Source organism: Phyllobates terribilis, unplaced genomic scaffold (genome assembly GCF_046119375.1).
Source record: "Phyllobates terribilis strain yellow unplaced genomic scaffold, ASM4611937v1 Scaffold_7__3_contigs__length_470593459, whole genome shotgun sequence".
NCBI classification, from domain to species: domain Eukaryota; kingdom Metazoa; phylum Chordata; class Amphibia; order Anura; family Dendrobatidae; genus Phyllobates; species Phyllobates terribilis.
In genome coordinates this window covers 281,993,136-282,018,701 of record NW_027362767.1, presented here as the reverse complement: position 1 = coordinate 282,018,701, position 25,566 = coordinate 281,993,136, and the positions used below count along the sequence as shown (strand labels likewise).

The window sequence follows — 25,566 nt, the reverse complement described above, 5'->3', positions numbered from 1 at the left end:
ACCACAGATTAAACTGAATTATGGATATATCACGTGTTTGGTGTGCCCAGGATGATGAAAGTATGCTCGGAAATATGGCTTAAATATTATTCCACTAGGAGGCTTATGTGGGAAATATGACATAAATTACAATCAAGTTTTTCCCCTATTTTTCTGTGCATACAATTAGCCATCCTCTTTCTCTTACATGACCAACAGACTATAATATCTCCTCCAAAACTCATTGTCAGATCCAGGTGAGACTATGTGAATTGTAGATCTGTCCTAATTTCTGCCCTGATCTCCTCTGCAAATAAGATTTAATCTGTAAGGCTTTCTTTAACCCTTTTTGCTTTCTCCTCCTTTGCCTTGTGTGTATATAATTTTTGCTAGTTTTTGTCATTTTTATAAGCACTGTATTTCATTTTGCATATTAAATAGAAATTTAATAAGTTTGTTCCTTGCCACTCTAAGCAACCTTGAAGATGGAAAGTAAACCCTGGTTATGTGACTTTGCAAGAAGTGTACCTGTCGGGTTATTGGGAAAGCTGGGTGTGCGTGTACTGGCGTGTTACTCAGGGCAGGCGTCTCGCTTGCCAAATAAAATGGCGAGTGGTGGCAGCATGAAGTGGGATGTGGATGTGTAAACTGCCTGTGGGCGGCACGGAGCTCATTGTCAGCCTGATGCTAGGTGATAGGTCAGTGAGTGAATGAGTCCCCCCTGTACAATCACATCCGAGCCACGTGTGCAGCAAGTGGGACGGATTTGTTACATTCTGCCACACTTAAAGGGAACCCATCAGCAGAATTTTGCTAAGTAAACTACAGGCAGTGTCATGTTGGGGCTGCTGCACTGATTAATATGATACCTGAGGTGAAGAAATCCATCTTGTGGTTCTTGTGTAATCAGTGTTTGCAGTTTTGAGTTAATGACTAGTGTTGAGCCACCCCCGTAGTGTTCGAGTTCGGTTCGGTTCGTCGAACACCCGTGTGTTCGCCGAACTGTTCGTCGAACACCTTCGAACACCGTTAAAACCAATGGCAGGCAAACAAAAACACATAGAAACACATAGAAAACACCTTCAAAGGTGTCCAAAAGCTGACAAACTGCTCAGAAGACATAACTAACACATGGAAAAGTGACAAGTACATATAGTCATGCGAAAATAAAAGAGGTGGAGGAGTAAAAGGAGGGGGAGACACAGATATAGGCATGTCATGCCCTTCTAAAATCCAAAAAGTGAGAAGCCGACACGGCCAGTCCGCTCCTGCCCGTGCCACCTCCGTGTCGCCGGGTTTGTGCCAGAGCCGCGGTGAACCCTGACGGCCAGCTCCCCTCTCCCAATACTGGTGCCTGTCCGCTGGTGGGTCGAGCGAGCCCCCCTGTGGTGGAGGCAGCTCTAAGCTTTTTAATTTAAATTGTCTCTCTAATTTGAATGAATACACTTTAAATCCATTTACAAGGATCTATTGGAGGGCAAGTCTCATGCCAGCAGCCGCGGTAATTCCAGCTCCAGTAGCGTCCACTAAAGCTGCTGCAGTTAAAAAGCTTTTATAAGGATCGAGCTCGGCTGTCCACCGCAAGGCATCCTACTGCCAGTCCCAGCCCCTATGCCTTGGGGTGCCTCCTGATGCTCTTCACTAAGTATCCCATGGTCCCGAAGCATTTCCTTTGAAAAAATTAAGTGTCTAAACTACAGGTGGTGCAGCTTGCTTAACAGCCGGGATAATCCGCTTACTAGCAGACACTGCTACTAGGCACAAAGTATTTCCTGGGCTAGATGCAGTTAAAAATTTGTAATTAGATACTCTCGTTGGATGCTGAGAAAGCATTCCATAGAGTCTCCTGGCACGCCATATATGATTCTCTTAAAAAGCTTGGGGTAGGGGTCTAGGGGACCCTTTTATAGCCAAAATCACGGCCCTGTATCGCAATACGTCACCTAGGCTGAAGATAAATGGAACTGTAGCACCCTGAGGGCTCGGTTGCTAAAGACGTATTGCACCTCACTCAGAGGTGTGATATCTCACTCTCAGGTAAGGATGGAGTGTGGATCAGGACCCGACACCTGCATGCATTACACCACATTGCCGTGGGGCAGGGCGACCAATATGCCCCTGAGATGGGCACGACAGTCCCTGTCCCTGGCTGGAGTGGGGGGAGGGAACACTGAGGAAGGGGAACCCTGTAGTGCAGGAGCAGGGAGGAAGCAGTTCCTGGGTGCATTGAGAAGGGAGTATAAAAGGTGGGCACCATCTTAGTTCAGTGCAGAGAAGTCTGAGCAGAAGTGGCAGGGAGCAGGGGCTCTGCATGAGCTCTGCTCCGGAGGCGGGCCTAGTAACAGAGGCCCAGGCCTGGAAGAGGGAGAAGGAAGGAAGAGGAGCGGAGAAGGCTCCAGGAACGAGGAATGAAGGGATCCCAGGGGTGCGGACGGGCGAGTCGCCACCGCACGCCCGAATCCACCTGCGTGGAGGGGTCAGGCCAAAGGGGGAGACCGGTCCCCGAACTAGTGGAGGCAGGAAACGACCCTCAGCTAGAAACCGGAGGCTCTGACATTTTATGTGGCGCAGCCCCTCGCTACACCCGCTAGGAAGGCACCACATAGGGTCAGGGAAACTGGCACCAAGTTTACCAAGAGGAGGCCCGAGGCAGCCGGACAGAAGTGTTGGTAAGAAAGGCCAGACAAAGGACACACAAAGGGGGTCCTGTGAAGTGCTCCAAAGTTATCTGGGAGTTGTCTGAGCCCCTCACCTGGTGAGCACAGTACGACGTGGGCAGCCGTTACCTGCAGACGTGGTCTGGATAATAAGAACTGTGAGTAAAGGCCCTGAACTGCATCACTGACTCCGTGTCGTTACTGCTGCTGCCCTGCACCATCACCCCCATCCTCCGCATACACTGCCCTGAGGCTATACTCCTCCCGTGGGGAGTTATGCTACGCTCTGCTGCACCCACAACACCAGCCTCAGTGGTCTGCCCTGTAGCGGCGGTTCACTCTGACCGCAATCCACGGGTGGCGTAGTCGGACATTTAAACATGAAAACCACATAAATAGTTCCGCCACTGGTTTGACCGCCCTGAGCCACGGAACTGGGTCGCCGCCACGAAGACTACAACCACCAGCATCCACCAAAAAGGGTCCGGCTCCGGGTGTCCCAAGGCCCAGGGGGTGCGTCAGAACATTTTCATCACCTTTCACAATCACCAATGGGACAAGGCAGTGATGTCCTCTGTCCCCTCTCTTATACATCCTAGTGACGGAGCACCTGCTCTCATCAATTCGCCATAACCCCAATATTAGGTGGATTGAGGTGGGAGGCACCGAGTACAAGTGCTCTCTATTTGCTGATGATGTCCTAGTATATATCACTCAATCACATATATCCATCCATGCTGTTATGGCTGAAATAGATCACTTTGTTACATGGTAAAATTTTAAAATCAATGCAGCGAAGTCTGAGGCCCTCGATGTCTCCCTCCCCAAATCCATATAGGATTCCATCCAGTCCAACTTTCCCTTTGCCTGGCCCTCACAGGGTATCAAATACTTAGGAATTCCTATTCATAGAGACCTCTCCCATCTATGTTATCTTAATTTTGGGCCCTTTATTGAACAACTCCATACAGACCACGGTTGGCAAGTTAGAACTGTAAGATTCACTACGTGAACCACTGGTGTTTTGTGGAAAAGCACATGTACACTGCGTTCCAAATTATTATACAAAAAGTGTTTAGGAGTGATAAGGGAAGAATTTGTTTGTTTGTCAGTTAAACTCATTGATGGTGATGTGTGTCAGGGCTCTTTATATCACTGTAAGCAATTGCAGACACCTGTGCTAATTAGTTTGGCAGGTGTGTCCAATGAAAGGCAAGACTACTTAAGAAGGCTCTCTCACATTATTAAGCAGCCTACATTTTCTGCCAAAATGGGAAAGAAAAAGGATGTGTCGGCTGCTGAGAAGCAACAAATTGTGGAGTGTTTAGGTCAAGGCATGACTACAATCAACATTGTGCGATGATCAGGATGAAGTGTCTTGGCAATCAAGAAGTATGTAGCTGATTCACAGTACACACGTGTGCGTGCTGATAAGGGCAAATTGAGGACTCTTTCCTACAGGCAATTATGTCAGGTTGAAAGAGCAGCGGCAAAAAAGCCTTGTCATAGCAGCAGACAAGTTTTTGAAGCTGCTTGTGCCTCCAACGTCCCCCGAACAACAAGATGCAGGGTCCTTCAGAGGTGTGCAGCTGTGCATGCGCCATCCTGTCGACCTCCTCTATCCACTTCACACAAGCAGAAACGGCTCCAGTGGGCCAAACATTACATGAAGACTGATTTCAAAACTGTTTTGTTCACGGATGAGTGCCGTGCAGCGCTCGATGGTCCAGATGGATGGAGTGGAGGATGGCTGGTTGATGGACACCCCACGCAAACACGGCTACAGCGCCAACAAGGAGGAGGTGGAGTAATGTTTTGGGCTGGAATCATGGGGAGAGAGATTGTCGGCCCCTTTAGGATCCCTGAAGGCGCTAAAGATGAACTCCATAATGTATGTGGATTTTCTCAAACAGCACTTCCTGCCATGGTTCAAGAAGAAGAACCGTGTATTTCACAGCAAGATCATTTTTCTGCATGATAATGCACCATCTCATGCTGCACATAAAACATCTGCATCTCTGGCTGATATGGGCATAAAAGGGGACAAACTTATGGTGTGACCCCCATGCTCCCCTGACCTCTACCCCATTCAGAACCTTTGGAGCATCATTAAAAGGAGTGTCTATGATGGCGGGAGGCAGTTCACATCTAAGCAACAGCTCTGGGAGGGTATTCTGTCCTCATGCAAAACAATTGAAGCAGAAACCATCCAAAACCTGACAAATTCAATGGACGAGAGAGTTCAGAAGCTCCTTTCGAACAAGGGGTCCTATGTGAAAATGTAACATCACCTAGAATAAAGTTTTGAGTTGAAAACTGTTTGATTTCAGTTTCTAACAACCTGCTAATGCTTATAATTTCAAAAATGACCATTTTTTTGGTCTTTATTAAAATGAAAAGGTTGATCGAAAAGTTTGGGGGATCTAAGAGTGTGGCAACCCAGTAGTCATGATTACTTCGAATTCTGACAATATGAGGGTCATGCTGCAGGTAGTGCAGCAAGAAGGCACTTATGTGCCTTGCGCATCTCGGAGCCCCAAAATTATTTTCCGGGCTAGATGCAGCTAAAAATTATTTTTAATTTTAAATCTGGTGAAGCTTTAGTATAGATGGCCTAATAGGATCAGTGCTGCACACTGCTACAAAGCCCAAATTATTTTCCAGTCAAGATACAGATAAACATGATTAGTAATTTGAAAGCTTAAAACGGTTGGTAGGGTGATTTTAACCAATCATCAAGCTTTTACTCTCCCCAGGATGACACAGGGGTAGAAAAGTCGTTTCGGATCCATGATTTGTTCATCTTTATGAACGTGAGTCTGTCTACATTATCAGTGGAGAGCCGCGTGCGCTTATCTGTCAGCACACCACCAGCAGCGCTGAACACACGTTCAGACAGAACGCTGGCTGCGGGGCATGACAAGATCTCCAAGGCGTAAGTGGCTAGCTCCGGCCATTTATCCAGATTGGAAGCCCAAAAAGAGCAAGGGTCCAGTGACACAGTCGTGGCTTCAATGTTTACTTGGAGATACTCCTGTACCATCGTCTCTAGGCGTTGACTATGTGTCAGACTTCTTGTCTCCTGTGGCCTTGCAAAGGATGGGCTAAAAAAGTGGTGAAATGATTCCGCAAAATTGATGTTACCAGCAGATACTGTGGTTCTGTCACGGTTTGAGTGCTGAACACTTGACGGTCCCACGGTTGGCAAGTTGGAACTGTGAGATTCACTACGTGCACCACTGGTATTTTGTGGAAAAGCACATGTAAGATTCTGCAACAGTCTCTGCTGATACTCCTGCATGCGTGCATCCCTTTCTATGGCAGGAATAATTTCTGCAAATTTACTTTTGTACCGGGGATCTAACAGTGTGGCAACCCAGTAGTCAGGATTATTTCTAATTCTCACAATTCGAGGGTCATGTTGCAGGTAGTGCAGCAAGAAGGCACTCATGTGTGTTGCGCATCCAGGAGCACCAAGTCCCTGTTGTGTTGGTGGCGAGGTAACAATCATGCTTCCTTCCTCTGTCCTCTCCCCCCAACCTCGCACAACAGAAATGTGATCAAGGTCTCCCTCATCTGATGAGTCTTCCATCAGTTCGTCCTCCACTTCTTCCTGGGCTCCTGCACCTTCCTCACTAGTTTGGCTGCTACCATGAGCCCTGGTAAAACCATCTCCCCCACCCTCACATGCCTGCCGCCTTGGTGCTGCCGACCGTCTGGACCTTGCAGATGTTAGCCCTTCCGCATACAACTCCTCCTCCTCTACTTCCTCCACCTCCTCTTGTGCCACCACCTGACTCCGAATTCTGTTTAACATGTGCTCCAGCATGTAAATCACCGGAATAGTCATGCTGATAATGGCATCGTCAGCACTAAACATCTTCGTCGCCATTTCAAAACTGTGCAGAAGGGTGCATAGGTCCCTGATCTGAGACCACTCCTCCAGCGTGATTTGCCCCACCTCTGAATCTCGTTGGCCCAGGCTATACGTCAGAACGTATTGCACCAGGGCTTGTCGGTGCTGCCACAGTCGCTGCAACATGTGCAGAGTTGAATTCCACCGGGTAGGCACATCGCATTTTAGCCGGTGAAGTGGCAGGCCCAACGACTTCTGTAGAGATGTAAGTCGCTGAGCTGCGGGATGCGAACGGCGGAAGTGAGCACACAGCGACCGTGCCCTCTGCAGAAGGCCATCTAGTCTGGGATAGTGGGCTAAAAATTGCTGGACAACCAGGTTCAACACGTGAGCCATACAAGGCACGTGTGTGACATTGCCCCGGCGAAGGGCCGCACCCAGGTTTGCAGCATTGTCGCACACGGCCTTCCCTGGTTTCAGGTCCAGTGGAGACAACCATTCATGAAATTCGTTCTCCAGAGCTGACCACAACTCCTCAGCTGTGTGACTCACATTTCCCAGACATTTCAATGTAAAAACCGCCTGATGACGTTGAGCCCTACTGCCAGCATAGTAAGGAGGTGTGCAGGATCCCTTCTGCGCAGTTAGAAAGCTTGTGGCATGACCAGACAGGCTTTGGGTGCAGGTGGAAGACCGAGAGGAGGTTGAGGAGGCAGAAGCAGTGGTGGAACTTTGACATAAAGAGGATTGACGCACAACTCGTGGGGACGGCAAGACTTGGACAGCAGCCCCTTGTCCTGCTGTCACCATAGTTACCCAGTGCCCAGTCAGCGACATGTAACGCCCCTGTCCATGCCTACTCGTCCAAGTGTCTGTGGTGAAATGCACCCTGTCACACACAGAGTTTCTCAAAGAAGCGGTGATGTTGTGTGCGACATGCTGGTGGAGCGCAGGCACACCTTTCTTTGAGAAGTAGTGCCGACTGGGCATCTGGTACTGGGGCACTGCGACGGACATAAGGTCTCGAAAATCCTCTGTGTCCACCAGGCGGAAAGGCAGCATTTCTGTAGCCAAGAGCTTGCAGATGGTGAAATTCAACCTCTTAGCTTTCTCATGGCTAGGAGGAAATGGTCTTTTACTTGTCCACATCTGAGGGACCGAGGGCTGGCTATTGTGCTTAGACGGGGTTGATAAGGGTGTCCCCGGCAAACTGCCGGTCTGTGAGGAAGATGCAGGCGGACATGTTAGGTTGCCTTGATCCAAAGGTGGTGCTATCGATGTCGGACAGCGCTCAAGACCAGCTGGTGTTACCACCTCCAAAGAAAATGATGACCTGCCAATCACGCTGGCTGTTGCGGGTAAAGAGGTGGCAGGTCTGCGCCCCAAAACAGGTGTGACTGCTGTCCCCCCAGTCACAGAGGATGAAGAGGCCGCGGATGCACAAGATATGGCAGACGGTGGTTGGCCCGGCCGGCTAGACCGCATTGTAGCACACTGAGCTTCCCACTGCAACTTATGCTTCATGTCCATGTGCCGGTTCATGCATGAAGTACTCAAACTATGTATTTTTTGGCCTCTACTTAGCTTTTGCTGACAAATGTTACAGATAACACGAGTTGGGTCATCTTTATCGATCTGAAAAAATGCCCAGGCTATACAAGGCTTAGCACCCATGCGACCTGAAGAGCCACCACGACTTGTGGTGAGAGGCAGAGTTGTGTTTGAGGATGCAGTTGTTGACGTGCTTCCAGTACTACGTCTCTGTCCAGGAAGGCGCAACCTGACCTCGTCGTCACTAGCATCTTCCTCCACCTCCTCTGCTGACCTCATCTCTTGGCTGACTGTGGGTTGACAGTAAGTGGGATCTCCGACCTCATCATCATCACCCTGTGCGTTATCACACCCGTCGTCCTCAGAGCCAACCTGTTCCTGCCCTGACAAAAAACTAAAGTTGTCGCTCCAATCAGGTATTTGAGTCTTATCATCGTCTTCCTCATTGTCTCCACCAACAGGAGTTACAGTTTGGGAATGAGGGTCTACATTATGGTCAGAACCTTCTGCGTCTGGTCCTGGATCCGACTCATAAAGATTCTGGGCATCAGTGCAGATCATTTCCTCGTCTGGATTCACAGAAGCGCTGGAGTCGACCTCTGATTCCCAGGCTATAGTATGAGTAAACAGCTCTGCAGACTCAACCATCTGTTCTACCTCATACTCAGACGGGCAGCTGGAGATTTGGGAGCTGTGAGGAAGCAAGTGCGATTTGGGTGACACCTTTGAGGACTGGAGTATTTGTGATGTTGAAGTTGATGTGGAGGAGAGCCCACTTAAAGGAGCACTTGATATCCGTTGAAGCACCTGCTGTTTTTGTGCCTCATCTGGAATTTGTAGCGATTGGCGTGGCCGTAAGAAAGGGATCTTATCACATTGTCCGCTAAAAGAAGTAGACATTTTAGTTTGGCTGGAAGATGGTCTTTCTTCTGCACCTACCCCACGGACACAACCTTTTTTCCCCTTCCCAACACGCCTATTCCCCTTTCCACCAGCAGCAGGCCTTTTTCCACTCATTTTGGTGGTTAACTAATTCACAACTCTGGAGTTGTTTGCACAAAAAAACAATGGATGGTAACCGAGCAGAGCTGAGTGGCCAAACTGTGGTATTAGGCCAAAACTATTGGCTGGGTTAGATGCAGAAAAAAATTATTTTTAATTTGCAACCTGATGGAGGTCAGTATAGATGGACTAATAGACCAAGTCCCACACACCGCTAGAAGCCCAAATATTTTTTCAGAGCTAGATGCAGAAATTTTTTTTATTCAATTTGCAACCTGATGGAGGTCAGTATAGATGGACTAATAGACCAAGTCCCACACACTGCTAGAAGCCCAAATATTTTTTCAGAGCTAGATGCAGAAAAAAATTATTTTTAATTTGCAACCTGATGGAGGTCAGTATAGATGGACTAATAGAACAAGTCCCACACGCTGCTAGAAGCCCAAATATTTTTTCAGAGATAAATGAAGAAAAAAATTATTTTTAATTTGCAACCTGATGGAGGTCAGTATAGATGGACTAATAGACCAAGTCCCACACACTGCTAGAAGCCCAAATATTTTTTCAGAGCTAGATGCAGAAAAAAATTATTTTTAATTTGCAACCTGATGGAGGTCAGTATAGATGGACTAATAGAACAAGTCCCACACGCTGCTAGAAGCCCAAATATTTTTTCAGAGATAAATGAAGAAAAAAATTATTTTTAATTTGCAACCTGATGGAGGTCAGTATAGATGGACTAATAGACCAAGTCCCACACACTGCTAGAAGCCCAAATATTTTTTCAGAGCTAGATGCAGAAAAAAATTATTTTTAATTTGCAACCTGATGGAGGTCAGTATAGATGGACTAATAGACCAAGTCCCACACACCGCTAGAAGCCCAAATATTTTTTCAGAGCTAGATGCAGAAAAAAATTATATTCAATTTGCAACCTGCTGGAGGTCAGTATAGAAGGACTAATAGAATAAGTCCCACACACTGCTAGAAGCCCAAATATTTTTTCAGAGCTAAATGAAGAAAAAAATTATTTTTAATTTGCAACCTGATGGAGGTCAGTATAGATGGACTAATAGACCAAGTCCCACACACTGCTAGAAGCCCAAATATTTTTTCAGAGCTAGATGCAGAAAAAAATTATATTCAGTTTGCAACCTGATGGAGGTCAGTATAGATGGACTAATAGAATGATGCTATGCCCAAAAGATTTTACTTCACTAGGTGCAGTAAAAAAATTGGTATTCTATACACAGGTGGTATATCTTGCAACACAGATAGGCTACTCCACTGACTAACACACTCTGCAATAGGCCAAAAAGGATTAGCTTTGCTAGATTCAGCCAAATGCTGTGAAAAAAACTTGCACAGCACTGGCACAGACCTGCCTGGCAAAAACTGATAGGAACTGATGTAACCTAGTCCTGAAAAGGACTCCAATTACAATTAGTCTTTACTCCCACAATCTATCTATTTAAGAGCACAGACCTGCCTGATAAAAGTCGTAGGAAATGCTGTAACCTAGTCCTTAAAAGGACTGCAATCACAACTATTCCCTACTCCCAAGCTATCTGTATATTTGTGCGAAAATTGGCTTGAAATTAACAAGGTATAGCGCACACAGCAACAGCGGTGCCGTCTAACACGCAGCTGCAGCAGTGAGAAAATGGTGGCGACGGGGAAAATGGCTTGGTCTTATAGGGCAAGGACATGTGACATACACTGCCAATCACACATGCCCTTGCTTGTGTGAAAAAAAGCACTTCGCTCCGTGTGTGCGCTGCTGATAGGCTGACAGATTGCACCTCCCCACTGCAAATGCGGGAAAGAGAAAAAAAAATGGAGATCTTCATTGTTCCTGCAGAGATCCATCCCCTGCCCCTCCCCCCGCCCCGCTGTACACTCAAACTGCGTATTAACATTAATTTTCATCATTACTGAGAAAAAATCCAGTTATGATTTTGGTGCACGAACAGTTATCGAACATAACCTCGAACAGCCGAATTTTTCTCAAATTGTTCGTTTTCGCCGACCGGCTCGAACACCGCCCAAAACAGCTCGAATTTGAGATTGGCGAACAGTTCGAGTAGAACAACGCTCATCTCTATTAATGACATGCCCGTGCTCCGGGGCAGGACTGTAGGCAGGGTCTTATCCTGGTGCTCTAGGCCAAATCAGCAAGATAAGACCACAGGCCGCCCCGAAGCACAAGTATTTTCCTCATAGACAGCCAGCCGGAAAGACAGGGGCGGCCTGTGGTCAGGTCTTTTCTTCCTGATCTGGCCTAGAGCACCAGGATAAGACCCTGCCTACAGTCCTGCCCCGGAGCACAGGCATATCATTAACTCAAAACTGCAAACACTGATTACACAAGAACTACAAGATGGATTTCTTCACCTCAGGTATCATTTTAATCAGTGTGGCAGCCCCAACATGACACTGCCTGTAGTTTATTTAGCAAAATCCTGCTGACAGGTTCTCTTTAATCACTAAAGTATCTGTTTCATTTAAGAAGGACTACTGTAAGTTAGTATTGATAATGTTATGTAGGAAGAATCAAATAATTACTCCCTTTCCTTGGTCAGATACCTTACCACACTCTTTTAGGCTACATATTCAGCTGTTGATCATAGGTGTTTTTATCCAAAACTATTTTTCCAATACTTTTGTTTTTCAGAGTTATTTATATCTGTTTTTTTCACATTTTCTTGCAGGATATTAGATAATAACAAAGTTGCTAACATCAACCCTGGAGCATTCACAGGACTGAGTTCTCTGTATTTCTTGTAAGTCTTTTTACTTATTCTTAATTATAAGAGAAGATCGAGCTAACTCATGAGGGAATATAGCTCCATTCACAAGGAATACTTACTCTTAACTTCTTAAAGTTTTGACAGATAAGAGAAAATTCTATACTTTACATTGATTTCTTAAATTTGTTAGCGGCACAAAGAAAATAGGAAATCACTTATTATTAACTTTGAGAAATCTTTGGCTGCTCTTCCTCTACATTCACCAAAGCATTCAGTAAGAGATGACCTTGATCAGTGGGATTAACATTTTTCAGTGGACTTTGCAATGAATTAAAGTCATAACTATTATTATAGTAATATTTTATTGTTCTCAATCAGATACATGCTGAACAATTCCATTAGTGAAATTCCAAAGAATTCCTTATGTGCAGAAATGCCTCGTCTTAACTGGCTGTAAGTATCCTTTGTTAACATTACTATTTAGAGATTTTTTTTATTTTTAAACTAATTGTTTCAATAGTTTATATCCAGCATGGCTGCTGCAGTGTGGCTAGTCAGCTACATATGGTGTGCACCCCTTATCTGTAGCTCATGTTTTCCCGATCTATATGGCAGATATACGGTATATATTATATATACAACATATATACAGTGTGTGTATGTATGTGTATATATATATATATATATATATATACATATATATATATATACATATATATATATATATATATATATATATATTATAATCAGGAGGCCTATCTTGGGAGGCCTATAGAGCTCTCGGGTACACGGTCTGTGGCTTCCAGGTGGTGGTAGTTCTAAATACTATAGTGCCTCCATGGGTAGCTTTACTTAAACTTGACATAGTTTTACTTGAACTTGATCTTAGAGAAAAAATCATATTACTGACATTTATAATGGGTTATTAGTCACGCCACTAAGTCATATCTTTAGTAGACATTCCCATCTTAATACCAGATGTGGTTAACCCCCTTTAACCCCCAAACCTGTTTTCACCTTCATGAGCAGGCCAAATTTTACAATTCTGACCACTGTCCATTTATGTGGTAATAACTTTGGAACTGATTCTGAGGTTGTTTTTTCGTGAAATATTGTACTTCATGATGTTGGTAAAATTTGTTTGATATGACTGGCGTTTATTTGTGAAAAAAAAAATGGAAATTTGGCGAAAATTTTTAACATTTTGCAATTTTCAAACTTTCAATTTTTATGCCCTTAAACCAGAGAGTTATGTCACACAAAATGGTTAATAAATAACATTTCCCACATGTCTACTTTACATCAGCACAATTTTTGAACTATAATTTTTTTTCGTTAGGAAGTTAGAAGGGTTAAAAGTTGACCAGCGATTTCTAATTTTTCCAACAAAATTTACAAAACCATTTTTTTAGGGGCCGCATCACATTTGAAGTGACTTTGAGGGGCCTGTATGACAAAAAATACCCAAAAGTGACACCATTATAAAAACTGCACCTCAAAACCACCTTCAAGAAGTTTATTAACCCTTCAGGTGCTCCACAGGAACTGAAGCAATGTGGAAGGAAAAAAATAAACATTTAACTTTTTTTCACAAAAAATTTACTTTAGACCCAAATTTTTTTATTTTCACAGGGGTAACAGGAGAAAATGGAGCCAAAAAATTGTTGTGCAATTTCTCAAGTATGCCGATACCCCATATGTGGGGAAAAACTACTGCTTGGGTGCATGGCAGGGCTCGGAAGGAAAGGAACACCTTTTGACTTTTTGAGAGCAAAATTGGCTAGAATAGAGAGCGGACGCCATGTCGCTTTTGGTAGCCCCTGATGTACCTAAACAGTGGAAACCCCCCACAAGAAACCCCATTTTGGAAACTAGACTCCTCAAGGAACTTATCTAGATGTGTGATGAGCACCTTGAACCCCCAGATACTTCACAGAAGTTTGTAACGTAGAGCTGTGAAAATAACAACATCACATTTTTCCCACAAAAATGTTATTTTGGCCCCATATTTTGCATTTTCACAAGGGTAACAGGAGAAAATGCACCATATAGTTTGTTGTTCAATTTCTCCTGAGTACGCCGATACCCAGAATGTGGAGGAAAACTATTGTTTGGGCACATGGTAGGGCTCGGAAGAGAACAAGCGCCATTTGACTTTTTGTGCACAAAATTGTTTGGAATCGAGAGCTGATGCCCTGTTGCTTTTGAAGAGCCCCTGATGTGCTTAAACAGTGGAAACCCCCCACAATTGACCCCATTTTGGAAACTAGACCCCTCAAGGAATGTATCTAGATGTGTGGTGAGCAGCTTGAACCCCCAGGTTCTTCACAGAAGTTTATAATGTTGAACTGCAAATTGCCTGGACGTATCCATACTTCCAAGGTCGGGAAGTCCTTCCCAACCTGGACGTACAGATACGTTTATGGTCGTGAAGGGTTTAAAAGGGTGGTTCCCTTCCAATTAAGTTTCTATACTGGCTACCACTTGGTATATAAAAACAATCTTACTCACCTTCCTTGTGTTTTCCAGTGAGTCTTCACCATTGTTCTCAGTGGCATTGGCTGTGGCACTGACGTTATGTTCACTGTACAACAGATAATCAATGAGCTCTGTGGTTCTGAAGGGGGCATTCCATCTGTCCTGGCAGAGTCACTGAGCTAACTCATTGTGTAGTGCACTAAAAATGTGATGTCAGTGCCACAGCCGATGTCAGACACTGTGAGCAGTGGCAGAGACTTGCCGATGGACCAGGTGAAGATGAGATCAGCATGGTTTGTTTTTATTAAACAAAACTGCAGCCAAGGTAGAAACTTTATTAAAAGGGAAAAATTCCTTTAAGTCAATAATTATATTAAGGTTCCAATTGATATTTTATTATATTACTGTGATGTATTATTTGAATAATTTTAAGTGAGTATTAAGCAATCAATTAGGGCCAACCTTAGGGTATGCAGTTGATATAGCGTGAAATGCACTTATGAATATATAACTGCCAGTGCCAAATACTGGTTTATGTGTCATATATTGTTAATACTGCTATACAGCTGCTTAACTAATAGAGGTATACAGAGCCTTTACCATCATACACTGCCAAAGAAATATACAATGTTATACTTAGGTAACACTACCTCACATTGCCAAAACAGTGATCAAATCACAGCACCATGGAACCTGAATTACAGTGTCTAACTATCTCTGGTGGTGCGAGGGAATTTGTTTCCCTGGTAATGCTGGGTATTCAAGTGGGGTGGTTAATGATGGTTAATGTTTCTTTTATCTAATGATCTAGAGCAGGGGTGGGGAATTAATTTTTCCGAGGGGCCACAGGAGAGACCATGACTGTTTTCGAGGGCCAAACCAATAGGCTGAAATTAATTCTGATCAATATTAAAGGGGTTCTCCACTACTAGGACAACCCCTTCTTAAACTAAATGTTCAGCTTCGATAAAATTAAAAAAAACTATACTCCGTTCCAGCGTTGTCTGCACTCATGGTCCCAGAGCTGTGATGCGGTGAAATGACACGTGATGCCCGGTGCCAAATCAACGCTGGCGTCACTGTTCCCGCCTTCAGCCAATCTGACCATGAAGAGGAAGTCTGAGATCAGCTGCAGCCCTGATTTCCTCTTCATGTTCGGTTTGTCTGAAGGTGGGGATACTGATGCCAGCGCTGACTGGGCGCCGTGAATCACGTGTCATTCCGCCGCATTGCAGCCCAAGGACCACGAGTGCCGACACCGCTGGAACAGAGCCGGCACACGAGGTGAGTATTGTATTTTTTTGTTCTATCGGGGCCGAACATTTAGTCTAAGAAGGGGTTGTCCTAGTAGTGGACAACTCCTTTAATATTAACTTATTAATTACAATTAATATTAATATAAAATAATTATATCACTTACTATTGAGCAGAATTAAGCATGCTGACACTCCACTATATACCATATGAGCCCATACACAACCCCATATATACAGTATGAGTCCACATACACACCGTATATACAGTATGAGCTTCAACACAGCCCCCTACATACAGTATAAGCCCCCACATAGTCCATGTATATACAGTATAAACCCCCACAGTACCCCTACAGTATTAGCCCCCTATATACCGCATGAGTCCTCACAATGCCCTTATATACAGTGTGAGCCCCCACATAGCCCACTATATACAATGTGATCCCACACACAGTCCCCTATATACAGTATGAACTCTCACATAGCCTCCTATATACAGTATGAGGTCTCACACAACCCCCTAAATATAGTACAAGCCCCCACATAGCCCTCTATATACAGTGTGAGCCCTCATATTGCCCCTATATACAGTATGAGCCCCCAAATAGCCTCTCTACATACAGTATGAGCCCCCATATAGCTCCCTATACACAGTAGTAGCTCCATGTAGCCACTCTATATACAGTATGAGCCGACACATAGCCCCTATATACAGTATGAGCCCTCACATAGCCTCGTTATACAGTGTGAACCCTCACACAGCCCCTTTATACAGTGTGAGTCCCCACACAGTCTCATATATACAGTATGAGCCCCCACATCGCCTCCTATATTCAGTAAGCTGTATATACTCATGTAGGCTGTATTTACAGTGTGAGCCCCCATTTATCCTCTCGATATACTGTACAGTATGAGCCCCCACACAGCCTCCTTATATACAGTATGAGCCCACACACAGCCCTTCTATACAGTGTGAGCCCTCACAAAGCCCCCTATACACAGTATGAGCCCTCACATAACCTCTATATACAGTATAAGCCTCCATATAGCCTTTCTAAATACAGTATGAGCCATAACATACAGTAGTTTCCTATATACAGCATGCGCCTCCACATAGCCTTAAAAAACAACAAATACTCACCTTGCTTCCATTCCCCCGGCGCTCTGCATCGGTCTTTGCTGTGTGCACTGACTCTCCGCACAGCAGACGTGATGTAGTGACATCATTGTCTCTGCTGTCTCAGTCACACACGCTGATTGATGGAAGAAGTGCATCCTACACTAACGTATTCACCACTATCTGCATGCAGAGAATGCATATAGCGGTGATATCGGGTCCCCAGGAGGTGGAGGGCATCATTCAACCCATGGGCCACTGTTTTCAATCCTTTGGTCGTCTTGGTTCGTGAACCGGTCTGGAACCGCCAGTGGACAACCCCTTTAATGTACTAAAGTAATCAAAGAAAATATCATATAGCTTTAATGCATGATGTATAAGAGTCCCAAAAAATAGGATTATGTCACATGTGTATACCGTACATTGGTTTTCACCGTACATTGCTTTTCTCCCCACATCCTACCCTAGTAAGTAATAATGTTCTTGTTAAACTATAGTTTTCTTGTTCTTAGAGACCTGGAGGGAAATCAGATGCATACTATCCAGGAATCTGTCTTTCAAGAGTGTATAACTGTCCTGTGAGTATAACCTGGTTACTTTTTGTTTTGTTTCAGTTCTTATAATACACGGGGTGGAAGGGGGCAGTGGGTACAATTTCCCTGTGGGTTACATCTAATGTTGCTTATAATGAATTCTACTGCATTCCTACTTCTTTTACAAATTCTATAAAGACATAATCTATCATTAAAGCTATATGATTGCTATTTGCTTTCTAAACTGTATGGTTATAATTACCACCATATACGTTCTTCTTGCTGCCTCCGAGCATCTACTCTGCCAGAGGATCTAAACAGGACACACCGTATCAAAGCTTCAGTTACCAGCAGAATTTATATTCACTGATGGCAAGTAGAAATAAACTAAAAATGAATAGTATTTGACTACATTTTATAACTTTTCATTATAAAAATAACAAGCATATAAGCTAAACAACATTTTTTTGTATGGGTCTTTCATATCTAATAGACAGATGTAGTGGGGGTGAAAACTAATTTAATCACTTGATGTCAGACGAGGTGAAGGCGGACTTATGTGCTCTTGACATATATTTCAGAAGTCTATGAAATGGATTTTTTTTTTCTAAGCAGATTAAGAAGAATTGTACCTTTAATTTTAACCTTTTAGAATTATAAAAGTTTTAATTCTATAAGTACAACACAAATACAAAGAAAAAGTATTATATTAAGTTCCCATAGACCCACCTCCATCTCTTGCTGCCCCAGGATAGAGGGAAAATGAAGAAATATAGATATGTATTCCATATTTACCCACAATTAACATACCGACTATTCTTTTTCATACCGAGTTTAGTAAAAATCATATGATGGCTTCCAGATTTTTGAGAACTTTTCAGTGAAGCGGAAGGGGTGGATTTATGGGAAGTTAACAAACTCCTTTCTCTATGTATTTCTATGTACTATGGAATAATAAAGATATCTAAAAAGTAATAAAATAACTCTTTTACATTTCTAAAGGGTCAAAGTTGAGGTACAAATCTTCTCAATCTTCTTAGAGAAAGGAACACGTAAAATATACTGTATGTCAAGAGCAAACGAGTCAGCCTTCAACTTGTCTGAAATGAGTGATATAAATAGTTTTCACAGTGTACCCCCACCACCTGTAACTTCTTCTATCAATATGACCATTTTTTTATGGGTCTTTTAATTGTAGAAGTCTTCAAACATCAAAATCATGGCATGAGTCTAGGGATAGTTAGAGCTGTAGATCACTGCTCCATCTCTATATTTAATTATGTTGGATAAGTCAGATTGGCTTGTTGGCACTTTCCTCCCTACATTCAGAACCTGAAGCGAATTCCTTACTAGGTGTTAAAAGATTCATTTCATGTATGGAGGTCCTTATGGACTTCTGCCACATAAGAGGACAGCATGTATCATGTGATAGCTGGATAACTCAAGTATGCATTTTAATTTGGGGGTTAGAAGCATCAAATCAAATATCTAAAGAATACACAATAAGGCAACACAGCGACAGCAATTCTCAGAAAAGTTGCATTTGTGAAATTTGTTTGTAACTTGCTGTCACACAACTAGTTTCTAACTATGATTTTGTTTTAAAAAAACGGCCAAATCGCATAGAAGTTGCATGCAAGTCGCAGTGACGTGTGACTTGCATTGAAGTCTATGGAACGTTAGTTCCATGCAACTTGCAACCAGCAACAGAAAACCCAACACATTTGGAAACATTTGCGACTTTGTGTCTGAATCGCAGGAGGTCGCAATGTGATACTATAGGAAGTCGTTAGGTGCTATGTCACGATGTGACGCTGCGATTTCAGTTCCACACAATGCCATGGCCTAAGAAAAGTAATTAAAAAGGAAGAATATTAAGAAAAAAATCATTACTTAGTAACTTTCTTCACTACCTGTTTGCAAAAGGGTTGGGTTTAAGGCCTTTTGGCGGGTTGCCCGATCCCTTATGAGGGTAGCACATTCACACAGGCTGACTCAGTTCTAGTACCATCCAATTCAGAAAGATGGCCACTACTCATACAACCCTTTTTCAATCCTCATGTTTGCCCCTTATAAAATGATAACACTTATACTCACCTCTGATGCCAGTATTGAAATTGGCTCTCCCAGGGATGTCATGTGATCCCTGCGACCACTCAGTGATGGCTTCACTCTCCTCTCTGGATGAATCACATGAATTTGGAGGAAGTGAAGGAGTAGCAGCTCTCACTTCCTCCGGATGTATGTGATTCACCCATATTAGAGGAAAGTAAAGCCATTGCTGATTGGCTGCAGGGATCGCATGACATAACAATGTCACGCAATCCCTGGAAGAGCCAGTGCCGACATTTCTGGAATGGTGCCAGCAACGGAGTTGAGTATAGGTGTTGATATTCTACAAAGGGGAAACATAGGGATTGAAAAAAGAGGTTGTCTGAGTAGTGGACAACCCCTTTAACACTATGTCAGTTGGGGCACAAATCATAATGTTTATAGACAATGAGTCCTAAGATTTTCACAGAGCTTGGTGGTTACAGCCTATGGTACATAATTTGACAGGTTACAGCCCACAGCTTAGTGGTTACAGTCTATGGTGCACAGCTTGGCAGTTATAGACCTGCGCGCACAGCTTGGCAGTTATAGACTTGGGCACACAGCTTGGCAGTTATAGATTTGGGCACACAGCTTGGCAGTTATAGACTTGGGCACACAGCTTGGCAATTATACATGTGGGCATACAGCTTGGCAATTATAGGTGTGGGCATACAGCTTGGCAGTTATAGACTTGGGCACACAGCTTGGCAGTTATACACTTGGGCACACAGCTTGGCAGTTATACACTTGGGCACACAGCTTGGCAGTTATAGACTTGGGCACACAGCTTGGCAGTTATAGACTTGGGAACACAGCTTGGCAGTTATAGACTTGGGCACACAGCTTGGCAGTTATAGACTTGGGCACACAGCTTGGCAGTTATAGACTTGGGCACACAGCTTGGCAATTATAGATGTGGGCATACAGCTTGGCAATTATAGATGTGGGCATACGGCTTGGCAATTATAGATGTGGGCATACAGCTTGGCAGTTATAGACTTGAACACACAGCTTGGCAGTTATAGACTTGGGCACACAGCTTGGGAGTTATAGACTTGGGCACACAGCTTGGGAGTTATAGACTTGGGCACGCAGCTTGGCAATTATAGACTTGGGCACGCAGCTTGGCAGCTTTAGACTTGGGCACGCAGCTTGGCAGTTATAGACTTGAACATGCAGCTTGGCAGTTATAGACTTGGGCACACAGCTTGGCAGTTATAGACTTGGGCACGCAGCTTGGCAGTTATAGACTTGGGCATGCAGCTTGGCAGTTATAGACTTGGGCACACAGCTTGGCAGTTATAGACTTGGGCACACAGCTTGGCAGTTATAGACTTGGGCACATAGCTTCGCAATTATAGATGTGGGCATACAGCTTGGCAATTATAGATGTGGGCATACAGCTTGGCAATTATAGATGTGGGCATACAGCTTGGCAGTTATAGACTTAGGCACGCAGCTTGGCAGTTATAGACTTGGGCACACAGCTTGGCAATTATAGACTTTGGCATACAGCTTGGCAGTTATAGACTTGGGCACACAGCTTGTCAGTGATAGACTTGGGCACGCAGCTTGGCAGTTGTAGACTTGAGCACACAGCTTGGCAATTATAGACTTTGGCATACAGCTTGCCAGTTATAGACTTGGGCACACAGCTTGGCAGTTATAGACTTGGGCACATAGCTTGGCAATTATAGATGTGGGCATACAGCTTGGCAATTATAGATGTGGGCATACAGCTTGGCAATTATAGATGTGGGCACGCAGCTTGGCAGTTATAGACTTAGGCACGCAGCTTGGCAGTTATAGACTTGGGCACGCAGCTTGGCAATTATAGACTTTGGCATACAGCTTGCCAGTTATAGACTTGGGCACGCAGCTTGGCAGTTATAGACTTGAGCACACAGCTTGGCAATTATAGACTTTGGCATACAGCTTGCCAGTTATAGACTTGGGCACACAGCTTGGCAATTACAGACTTTGGCACACAGCTTGGCAGTTTCAGTAACTTGCAGTAACGCAGATGTTTGGACTCAGGCATGAGAAAGGCAGGGGAACTTTCCACCTATCTTAGTCTGAGCTTGCTTTGTAGGGGTCTGGACTATGACTGCATTCAGAAACAAGCTTGCTGGAAAAGGCCAAAAGCCACTGAACCACATCTCCTCACAGCACATATTACCTCACTCCGGCAGTCCACAAATGTTCTCTGCAACCAGTTTAACTATACTACTACATACTGCCATCATGCTGGGCTTCATATGTGATTACCAGACATGCTAACACACAGCACTACATATTGACTACTCCCTATAATAGTGGCATATAACACATTGTTACATGCACACTGCTAAGTTCAGATAGGGGAGAGACAGGTTTCATGAATTCTTTGGAATCCTGGGGGAACCGTTACTCAGGACGACCATAGACCATGTGCTGCAGCTTCTCTCAGGCACTTGATAGATTCAGTTGCTGACCAGACACATATGACAAGAGTCTTTTTCAACAGTTTCAGTGGAATTTAATCTGAAGCACGGCCAGTTCAATTTAGGGATATTACAGCAACAATCTTCATAACAGTACAGTCTGAGTTTCTTGAGCAACCGGCTCCAGTAACAATACAGTAGTTTCTTCACAAGGCACAGTATTACAGTCTCTTCAGTAGCATAATTCAGCATAGATTAGATCTCTTAGCAGCACATTTCTATGCATACACAACCACAGGCTTTTCCTTCACAAGGACACAATAGTGCTCAGCATTCTTTATCCTGCATGGAGATGGAGGGGGAGGGTATGATGAGGGAGATGATCCCTGTGACACAATTCCTTCCAGTCCTTATCTTCCTGCCCGATAATACTTTGCCTTGTTAGTTCAGGGAGTTTATCTGACCTGTGTTTAGTTTCTCTCCTGATCTGAATCCTGTTCAGTTGCCTTCTGTCAGATCCAGATAACACACCACCTTTCTCTTCGGCTTCAGCCAGACTCTAATAACAAGTTCCCCACAATCCCTCTGGGGCTCTGATAAAACACTCCCTGTCTCCTGTGACTGTGTTAACCCCTTTAGTTGCTGGAGGCTTCTGAAGCACAACACTTCCTGTCTCCTGTGCTTGTGTTATTTGTAACAGTTGCTGGATGCTTTTGAAGCAACAGCACTACTTCTGCGTGTCACAACATGCTCAACTTAATAGCAACCAGTTGACTTTACTGGTGAACCAGCAAAAATTAGTTCATGGTTATTGACATGCCCTCAGCACCCTCCTTGCATGTAGAGATACTTCACAGATGTGTACCATGGGGTGCCAACATCATCAGCCCATCATGATGGCCACCAAGTAGTTATATAAGTCTTATTGTGACATACATACCCCACTTCCCCTATCTTGCCATGCTTTTTAGACTATTACCTCCACCCACTTGTTGTTTTAGATATTTATTGAGATCTCAAGTACTTTATAGCTTATTTATCCTCATGTAAAGGTTTACTAGTAGTCACTGCTTATTATTGCTTTGATTAGTTTCATTATGGTAACGAAAAGGCTGTGGTAACCTTATCCAGAAAGCTGTGTCCAACCTTCAGACATAAGTAACGCTGCACCATGTTGCTTTAGTAGCTATGATGTTTGCATTAAGTTCACGTCATTAAAGGAATGAAGAAAAGATTGTTATATGATATATATCATCATCACTACTTTGCCAAACTTTATCTCTGGTAGATGTTAAATAAAAATCTAGAGATTTCACACTTGTCATATGGTCATCTTAAAACGATTTAGGAGTGCGAGGAATTTCCAGGGAGTTCTGCCTGGAATTTTGACAACTCATGAGTCTATAATGTGTAGGAAAGACATGGTAGGTATGTAATGCAGTCTCTTTACATAGTTAAAGCATTACACAATTAGGGCTATGTTAAACTATACAGAGGGTTCATAAAAATAACTTGTAACAGATATATTTATGAAGATTCATCACAATAAGATGTCACTTTGGCAATTTTGGCATTTTAATGTCAAGTTCTTCTTCTCTCCTGCTATTTGGATTATAGCCTACTGCAAGGATCAAACCAGTGTACTTCTCTCATTTTTCTGAGATATCCAGCATATTTTATAGCAGTTACCATATACAGTATATGTAATTGGATTTATTGCTAAGTATATGGTAGTGCCTATAGGAAATATAGACAAGAGCTGTGTATAGAATAGTGTACATGAAAACCACACAGGCCCGGACTGATCTGCCCAACCGGGCATTTTCCCGCTGGGCTGCTATGTGGTCATGCATAGTGGGCAGCAGCGCCCGCTCATTCGGACACCGCCCCATTTTTACGGCCGCTGGCCTCTTTAAATCTAAAGGCACAGTCGCAGCGGTATTAGGTGCACGCTGAGCGCACACGCAGAGTTCAATATTTGAACCGCTGCGTCGCTGCGCACATAATAGAGTGCTGACGTTGGCACGTCAGGACGTTCTCTGTGGGAGGTGAACAGCCGGCAGCTGCAGCTGTTGGTGCGGACTCCAGAGTCAGTATCAGGGAGCTCTCCTACCTGCACCGCCGCCACTCCAGTGCTGTGATTCTATCGGCGATTCGGCTGTGAAAATTCAAACTGGGTCAGTGAGTGTTTCCCAGCCCAGGAACAAGTTTCATTTTAAATATTTAATGATTCCCTCCCCTGGTGCAGAACTGGCTTTGGGGGGTTGACTTCTGGGGCTGGGGGCTGACTTCTGGGGCTGGGGGGGGGCTTATTTCTGGTTCCTCGGGAGCTGATTTCTTGGGCTGGGGGCTGATTTCTTGGGCTGGGGGCTGATTTCTTGGGTTGGGGGCTGACTTCTGGGGCTGGGGGCTGACTTCTGGGGCTGATCTCTGGGGCTGGGGGCTGACTTCAGGGGCTGATCTCTGGGGCTGGGGGCTAACTTCTGGGGCTGGGGGCTGACTTCTGGGGGTAGGGGCTGATCTCTGGGGCCGGGGGCTGATCTCTGGGGCTAGGGACTGATCTCTGGGGCTGGGGGCTGACTTCTGGGGCTGGAGGCTGACTTCTGGGGCTGGATGCTGATCTCTGGGGCCGGGGGCTGACTTCTGGGGCTAGGGACTGATCTCTGGGGCTAGGGACTGATCTCTGGGGCTGGAGGCTGACTTCTGGGGCTGAAGGCTGACTTCTGGGGCTGGGTGCTGATCTCTGGGGCCGGGGGCTGACTTCTGGGGGTAGGGGCTGATCTCTGGGGCCGGGGGCTGACTTCTGGGGCTAGGGACTGATCTCTGGGGCTGGGGGCTGACTTCTGGGGCTGGAGGCTGACTTCTGGGGCTGGATGCTGATCTCTGGGGCCGGGGGCTGACTTCTGGGGCTAGGGACTGATCTCTGAGGCTGGGGGCTGACTTCTGGGGCTGAAGGCTGACTTCTGGGGCTGGGTGTTGATCTCTGGGGCCGGGGGCTGACTTCTGGGGCTGGAGGCTGACTTCTGGGGCTGGAGGCTGACTTCTGGGGCTGGAGGCTGACTTCTGGGGCTGGAGGCTGACTTCTGGGGCTGGAGGCTGACTTCTGGGGCTGGAGGCTGACTTCTGGGGCTGGAGGCTGACTTCTGGGGCTGGAGGCTGACTTCTAGGGCTGGGTGCTGATCTCTGGGGCCAGGGGCTGACTTCTGGGGCCAGGCACTGATCTCTGGGGCTGGGGGCTAACTTATGGGGCTGGAGGCTGACTTCTGGGGCCCGGGGCTGACTTCTGGGGCCCGGGGCTGACTTCTGGGGCCCGGGGCTGACTTCTGGGGCCGGGGGCTGACTTCTGGGGCCGGGGGCTGACTTCTGGGGCTGGGGGCTGACTTCTGGGGCTGGGGGCTGACTTCTGGGGCTGGGGGCTGACTTCTGGGGCCCGGGGCTGACTTCTGGGGCCGGGGGCTGACTTCTGGGGCCGGGGGCTGACTTCTGGGGCCGGGGGCTGACTTCTGGGGCTGGGGGCTGACTTCTGGGGCTGGGGGCTGACTTCTGGGGCCGGGGGCTGACTTCTGGGGCCGGGGGCTGACTTCTGGGGCCGGGGGCTGACTTCTGGGGCCCGGGGCTGACTTCTGGGGCCCGGGGCTGACTTCTGGGGCCCGGGGCTGACTTCTGGGGCCCGGGGCTGACTTCTGGGGCCCGGGGCTGACTTCTGGGGCTGGAGGCTGACTTCTGGGGTTGGAGGCTGACTTCTGGGGCCGGGGGCTGACTTCTGGGGCTGGGGACTGATGAATGATAATTATAGTTTCCCCTTAAAATGGTAAGTCCTCCAGACAGTTCTGCACAATGAGATTATTTGGCCAAGAGAAGATATGATTT

At 45.3% G+C, this 25,566-nt stretch overlaps 1 protein-coding gene across 1 annotated transcript in view; it reads left to right on the top strand.

The window, feature by feature from the left end:
- The window catches only part of LOC141154650 (relaxin receptor 1-like), a 382,748-nt gene that overhangs the window by 267,584 nt on the left and 89,598 nt on the right, over positions 1-25,566 (top strand). Inside the window, exons 8-10 of the mRNA XM_073640924.1 lie at positions 11,757-11,828; positions 12,174-12,248; positions 17,159-17,224. Coding sequence (XP_073497025.1) covers positions 11,757-11,828; positions 12,174-12,248; positions 17,159-17,224 — 213 coding nt within the window. The remainder of the gene's footprint in view (positions 1-11,756; positions 11,829-12,173; positions 12,249-17,158; positions 17,225-25,566) is intronic.